Below are 7489 nucleotides of genomic sequence, written 5' to 3' on the forward strand. Positions count from 1 at the left end.
AAGGGGTTTTCTGGTAGGTTCGGGACTGTTTCGATTGCCTGTTCAGCCCGGGAGTTCTCAGTTCCCTTCAACCAACATACTTATTTCTCTCCCGCGGGCCCCCAGCACCTTGTCTACAGCCCAGGAGCTGTGGTCTCGGATCTGGCAGGAGAATAGGGCCCCGGGGTAATTGGGAGCTGGAGCATGCCACATCTGGGTCCCTTCCCTACTCGGGTGATCGGGGAGCAGGGTCTCCCGTGCCTCCACCTCCCTTTGCCTTGACATGGGCGCAGCCGGGCTGGCCCCAGCCAGAGAGAAGGGGGTGTGGGGTGAGCCGGGGTGTGGCCTCCCCGCCTCCCGGGGCTGGATTTGCATGTGTGTGGCGGCCCCAGACTTCCTGCTCTCCCTCCATTGCAGGTAGCGAGCCGGGCAGGCAGGACCCAGGCACTGCTGGCGGGCGGGAGGGCGCGTTGAGACCTCGGGGCAGCCTTCCAGGGACAAACGCGTCCCTCTCCTCTGCCGGCACTGCTCTCAGGCGGAGCCCACCCTGGGCACGGCTGAGCGCGCTGCTCCGAGGTTGGGGGCGCGCTCCTCCCCGCCCCCCTGAAAGGCTCTTTCCTCTTCGCCCTCTCTAAGTGCGCCCCCTCGGGTGCCCAGGCTGCACACCCGCCTGCAGCCATGAACGAAATGTCCAGTTTCCTCCACATCGGGGACATCGTCTCCCTGTACGCTGAGGGCTCGGTCAATGGCTTCATCAGTACCCTAGGGTGAGTGAGAAGGGGGAGCCTGGTCCGGGAATGGGAGAGGGCTCACGGGTCCCCCTTGCCCTGGTTGTGGGCAGTATCCCTCCTTCCCCACGCCCACCAACGGAGAGTCTTAGGCTGCTCGGAACTCGGAGACAGCTGCTCGGAGTTTGTTAGGAGGGGGTGGAGGGAGGTGGAAATGCTTGCATATTTTGCTTTGAGAAAGGAAGTGAATGTTTGCTCAGGTAGGAGGCTAGGGCCCTGCCGGGGCAGGCTGGCTGTACCCCACCCTGGGTACGGCTCCCCTCTCCTTGCTCCCTGCGGAGCCTCAGCTCTTTTTTGGCTCGCTCTTTTCCTACTGGAGGGGGCAAAGGGGAAGAAACTGACCCCTTCCCCTAAAGTCTCCCCTCCTTCCCAGGTGTGAAAGTACAGAAGGCTTGAGCTGAAGCTGGGCGGAGGGAGTGTTGGGTCGGTGGTCCCAGGGAGGAGATTTTGCTGCTAGATTGTAGCTAGGATGTCAGTAAGGGCTCTTTCAGTGGAATCTTGACACGCAGACCACGCGGGAAGCTGCAGGGCAACTCGGGCTCTTAGCTCAGCATCCCTTTCCTCGAATTCCTTCCTTTTTGGATCCACCGATCTCTAGGATACTTACTAGCTGTGAAATGCTATTCTTTTATGCCGGTACTGGGGCATCCAAATGGGTACAAAGTTTTAACCCTTCTCTCCCACTTTCCTAGACTTTTAAAATCTTAGGCTACGCCACACACCCCCTCCTCTTCCATTTTGGAGAACTAACTGATCCTAGTTCTCTCCCTTCTCGCATCTCTCATCTCCCCCCCTAGCTAGCCCCTCCTTTCACCGGAGCAGAGTCTGTCAACAAACCTAGCACTCACCTGGCGCCTCAGGGTTTCCACCCCCTGGGTCTCCCAGAGCATTTTGCAAACATTAATTAATTCTGTACTGCAATCCCCTAGGTATGACGGTGGATAAACAGCTGTATATACTTATTGTCAGGGTGGTGAGGGGGGAGGGGAGAAGAGAGCTAGGGAGACCGACAGACAGTCGGTGATTGAGTACTGGGACCCAGAAACCCAGAACTTAGAATTAAGGGGAACAGGTGCTAGACTGCTTTATTTGCAGGGGCATTGCTGACTGGGCATGAAGTGCTTTCACAGTTGTTCTGTGCCCTTCACCTTAAATCCTGATTCTTTCATCTCTAGACCTGGGAGACTTTTGAGGGGCCCCAACTCCTTGGAATAGTGACAGAAACTCTGGGTTTGCAATCGTCTGAGCTAGGCTTAAATCCTCGCCCTCCAAATTTCTCCCCCAGGAAATGTGGGCAAGTTCCTTAAATTCTCTTTCTTTCTTCTAGATGATAAGGGATTTGGACTAAATAGGCTCTATATCTCTTCTGGTTTTAAATCTTATTCCCCTGTTGTTCCCTGCCACCCTTCCTATGAGTGGGACCAACAAATTCACTCCTGCCCAGAATCCCTTTGCAATCCTAGCTTATCTCATTTATCAAATGAGGTGGTTGGGCAAGATGACCTCTAAGGGCCTTTCTAGCCCGCGATCCTGTGAGTGGTTCCTTAGCTTCATACCTACTCGTCAGCAGACCTACTCTGGAAGTCCTCATTTCCCTTATCCAAACTCCATTTTTGATCCTTTCTTTCTGCAGAGAGAAAGAAGCACTTTCCATTCAGAACCCCATCCCTTGTTATAAATCTTTCCTTCCCTTGCCCACATCCCTCCCTAGACTGGGATACCATGGTATTGGAATCTCTCCTATTGTCTTATTTGTTAGGCAAAGACACTTCCTACCCCATCCCCCTTCCTGATTTACCTCTGTAGTTCCACCTGTATGCATAGTAGAGAGAAAAGAGCGAATGGTGGGGATCATTCTGTCAGTGAACAAGCGAAGGCCCGGTGAGATATTGGACAGGGATGAGGATCTGAACCTAGACCATTTGGACCCCCTCCCTAACTTTCTCCTTGGAGAGTTCCTTAATCTTCAAAAGGAATCTTAAAAAGAGTAAAATTCGGGAAAGCTAGGTGGCTCAGTGAATAGAAAGCCAGGCCTGGAGATGAAAAGTCAAGGGTTGAAATCTGGCCTCAGACACCTCCTAGCTATGTGACCCTGAGCAAGTCTCTTAACTTCCAATGCCTAGCCTTGGAACCCTGTATTGATTCTAAGACAGCAGGTAAGAGTTTAAAGGGGAAAAAAATGGAGAAACTCCTGAGAGGAGGCCAAGGGGCACACCTTGATTAGGAAAGAGCAGGTGACCATCTGACAGCCCCCCCAGACTGGAGCCTGAAAACAGGCAGAAGAGGATGTGTTTGAGGAAAGCTCATCTAGGACCAATAGCTGGAGAGTATGGTGGAAAAAATGCTGGATTGGGAACCGGAGGGCAATACTCTACTATTTCTGTGATCTTTGATAGGTCACTTAAATTCATAAACCTCTGTAAGATGAGGGGATTGAACCAAAAGTGTTAAATATGAGGTCCTGGGTTGCATGTAATCCACAATATTACTGAATAATGCATGAAAACAGATAAAAAAGTAATTAGGAACTATTTAACAAAATTAATAAATATGTGGTTTTCTAAGTCAGTACATGACCTGTAGGGATCTGTGGCCACTGTTTCTGTTTCTGTTTGACACCATTATCCTTGGCAAAGATAGTTTTTCCTAGCTTCACAGTCTTATCTGGGCCCAAACATAGAACAATATTCACAGTAGAAGTTCATTAAGTATTTATTGATAATAAGAGTTCACATTAACATAACAGTTCAGTTAATTTTTTTTTTCAGTTAAGCATTTAATCTGCTTTTCTTCTAACTTCCTCTGATTGGGAAAAAAAGAAAATCCAAACTCTTATAATGAATATAAGTAATCAAGCAAAACCAATTCCCCTCATTAGCTTGTCCAAAAATATATGCATTTCTCATTCTGTGTCTTGAGGCCATCACTGATGTGCCAGGAGATGGGTAGCAAGCTTTATCACTGGTCTTCTGAATTTGAGTTGGTTACTGCACTGATCAAAGTCCCTGCCTTTCAAAAGTTTCTTGTCCTGTTACAATTTTATTTTAACAGTTTATAAGAGATTTTCTTCCCAACAGCTCTTTGAGGTAGTACAAGTATTTTTTAGCCCCATTTTGTAGATGAGGAAACTTTGAGTTCCAGAGACCTGATTTGTTCAAGGTTGTGTAGTGTCAGAGCAGATTCCAGAGCTGACTCTTTAAGACCACTGTTTTTTGTATAGACCAAGGATTCTTAACCTTTTTTTGTGTCATGGACCCCTTTGATGGCCTTGCAAAACTCTTCTCAGAATATTACTTTTAAATATCTAAAATTAGTGGCAGCTAGGTGGCTCAGTGAATAGAGAGGTAGGCCTGGAGGTCTTGGTTCCAATCTGGCCTCAGATACTTCCTAGCTGTTTGACTTTGGGCAAGTCAGTTAACCTCAATTATGTAGCTCTTATGGCTCTTCTGCCTTGGAAACCAATATTTACTATATATTAATTCTAAAATGGAAGGTAAGCTCTAAAATGAAACATATAAAATTAAATGGATTAGGGTTACAAAGGAAATCAATTCTATTGAAATAACAACAAATAACAACCCTAAAACTTGCCTATAGACCCACTGGAGAGGGAAGAGTCTATGGACTCCCAGGTGAGAACCTTTGCCTTAGACCAGTGATGGTGAACCTTTTAGAGACTGAGTGCCCAAACTGCAACCATCATGTGAGCTCCTGCCTTATGGCAGACAGGGGAGGGAGGAAGTGCTCCCACTGGGCTGCTGGGCAGAGGGGCGAGTGATGTGAGAAATGTCCTCAGGTGCACATGCAGAGGGAGAAGGGGGCAGCCCCCTCCAGCAAGCACTGGCATCTGTGTCATGGGCTCTCTAACACAGCCCTAGACCATTTAGCTTCATGAGGAAGAGGATTGGAAATCATGCTGATGTTTTTCAGCCATGTCCAAGACTTCCAAATACCATTTGGAGCTGAACCACTTGTCCTGGTTTTCTCTGGCTCATTTAACAGATGAGGAAATTGAAGTGACTTGCCCAGGGTCATACAGCTAGTAAGTGTGAGGCCCAATTTGAACTCAGAAAGATGAGTCTTTCTGACTCCAGGTCCAGAGCTCTAGCCAATGCACCACCTAGCTGCCAGATATACAAAGCAGGATGAGTCAGGGACAAAAAGTATAGAGACACAGGGAGAAGAGAGACACAATGGAGAGAGTCAGGGAGAGAGAGAAGTTAGTTATCTTACCTGCTGGTCCTCTTTGGGTAGTAGGAGACAATTTGGAAGGACCTGTCATCTTTTACTCTGTGCCTAGCACTGTGCTGAAGCACCCAGTAATTGAGCATTTCAGCTGAGAAGGATCATGGGATCATATAATTAATTAAAGCTAGAAGGTACAGTAGAACTCTTTAGGTCAGACCTAGCTCCTTACTCCAAGTCCTGTGCCTTTCCCATTGTTCTTGGGGTCAGTGCAAGGCCCAGGGACTTGGTCAGAATCCTCTAAATAGACCCTGGAAACCTCTGGTGCTCTGTCCTCTGAGCCAAGCCTGGCTTCCTTCCCATTTCCTAACTGCCCCCAACTGAGGGGGTCAATTAAACTTCTCTGGATAATTAGAGCACCCGACAAAGATTGTACATTAACTCAGTGACAGGCTGGGAGGGAAGGAGAGGGAGAATAGGGAGTCACGGGAGGGGATAGACCAGGAGGAAAAGGATCCTGCTGCCAGCTAGTAGGGAACTTCAGGAGAGCCAAGCCCACCTGCTTCTGGAGAGGGAGAGGTTAGGAGCTGAGTGGGGCAAAGCATCTGCTTCTCTCCATTCCCCATCTTCTTGGGGGCTAGAAAATATAATCCTCATCTTGGTAGAAACAGCACCAGACAAAAGGAGTTCCAGTGTTTGAATCAACCAGAGAGATAGATCAGAGAGGGCCAACAGTCGTGCTAAGTGTGAGAAGGAATTCTGACCTCTGTGAGAATGTCCACGGGGAGAGGTCCCTGTTTTGTCCTTGGAGGTTTCAAAGCACAGAGGAATAACGCCTTGTCCCTGGTTCCATGGAGAAAGGACAGGGGAAAACTGCATGCCCAGCTGTCTGGAGGGAGGTAGCCTAGTTTGGTAGGAACACTAGAATTAGAGTCAGAGGACCTGGGTTCAAATCCTGGCTTTGTCACTCACTATGTGACCAAAGGTGATCATTCAACCTCTCTGGGCTTAAAAAAATGAGGAGGTTAGATTAGATGACAGATTAAATTAGATGAAAGGAGTTGGAAAAGATCTCTCTCTCTCTCTCTCTCTCTCTCTCTCTCTCTCTCTCTCTCTCTCTCCCTTCTACCTCTAAATCTATGAGCTGTTATTTCTGGGTCCTAGAGATAGACCTCCTTTGTAAGCTGGGCTTCAGCTCCCTTCCCTTATTCTTCAAACTTTCCATCATCCTTTCTTCTTCATCCTCCTGGGATCTTTTGATCCTGTGGGCATGACATTGGCCTGTTCTAGTGATTCCTATTGGTGGGGGGGAAGTCTCTCTGTTTGACAGTCTTAGGGAACAGATTTTGAGTAGGCAGAGAGTTCCTGCCTGTCCAGAAAGCCAGCCCATGCCTGTCCCAACCAGCCTGTGGAGAAAGAGAGGAAAGCCTCTTCCTTTTGGCTCTTGTCACAGGGGCTCAGATTTCTACACTCTGACCTAGGCTGGTCCTGCAGCTATTGAGTTCCAAACTGGGAATGGGAAGGGGAATGGGCTGGGGGGGAAGGGCTGACATGGTGATGATGAAGGAAGATGCCTCCATATTCAATGGCTGGACAAGAGACAAACAGCTGAATTCTGCCTATGGACTTGAATGAATGGAGGAAGGGCCAGTGTTGATGGTCTAGAGACTTTAGGTAGAGAGGCCCAGGGAAAGGTCTTTCTTCCAAAAGAAGTGGAGAATGTTGTGGGAGGAGGAATCTTGCCTATCATACTTATTGCCCCAACAATCACATTTTTAAAAAGAATTTAAGTTTATTTAATTAATTAATTTAGGATATTTTTCCATGGTTACATGATTCATGTTATTTCCCTCCCCTCCTCCCACTCCCCTCCTAGAGCCAACAAGCAATTCCACTGGGTTTTACATGTATCATTGATCAAGACCTAATTCCATATTATTGATAGTTGGACTAGAGTTATCTTAGAGTCTATATCCCCAATAATATCCCCATCAATCCATGTGATCAAGCAGTTGTTTTTCTTCTGTGTTTCTCCCACAGTTCTTTCTCTGGATATGGATAGTGTTCTTTCTCATAACTCCCTCATAGTTGTTCTGGATCATTGCATTGCTGCTAGCAGAGAAGTCCATTCCTTTTGATTGGGCCACAGTGTATCCATCTCTGTGTTTAAGGTTCTCCTGTTTATTTTTATTTTATTGATTAATTATGAAAAATTTTCCATGGTTACATGGTTCATATTCTTTCCCTCTCCTCCTCCCTCCCTCCCATAGCCAACAGGCAATTCCACTGGGTTTTACATGTGTTATTGATGAAGACCTATTTCCATATTATTGATATTTGCACTAGAGTGATCATTTAGAGTCAACATCCCCAATCATATCTCCATCAACTGATATGATCAAGCAGTTGTTTTTCTTCTGTGTTTCTACTTCCACAGTTCTTTCTCTGGATGTGGATAGCATTCTTTCTTATAGGTCCCTCATAGTTGTCCTGCATCATTGCAATGCTGCTAGCAGAGAAGTCCATTACTTTTGATT

At 47.3% G+C, this 7489-nt stretch overlaps 1 protein-coding gene across 1 annotated transcript in view; it reads left to right on the plus strand.

The window, feature by feature from the left end:
- The first annotated feature begins 657 nt into the window (after window positions 1-657).
- ITPR3 (inositol 1,4,5-trisphosphate receptor type 3) overlaps window positions 658-7489 on the plus strand; it is a 157914-nt gene continuing 151082 nt past the window's right edge. Inside the window, exon 1 of the mRNA XM_044675277.1 lies at window positions 658-746. Within this exon, the coding sequence (XP_044531212.1) occupies window positions 658-746 (89 nt within the window). The remainder of the gene's footprint in view (window positions 747-7489) is intronic.

This window comes from Gracilinanus agilis, chromosome 4 (genome assembly GCF_016433145.1).
Source record: "Gracilinanus agilis isolate LMUSP501 chromosome 4, AgileGrace, whole genome shotgun sequence".
Lineage (NCBI taxonomy): Eukaryota > Metazoa > Chordata > Mammalia > Didelphimorphia > Didelphidae > Gracilinanus > Gracilinanus agilis.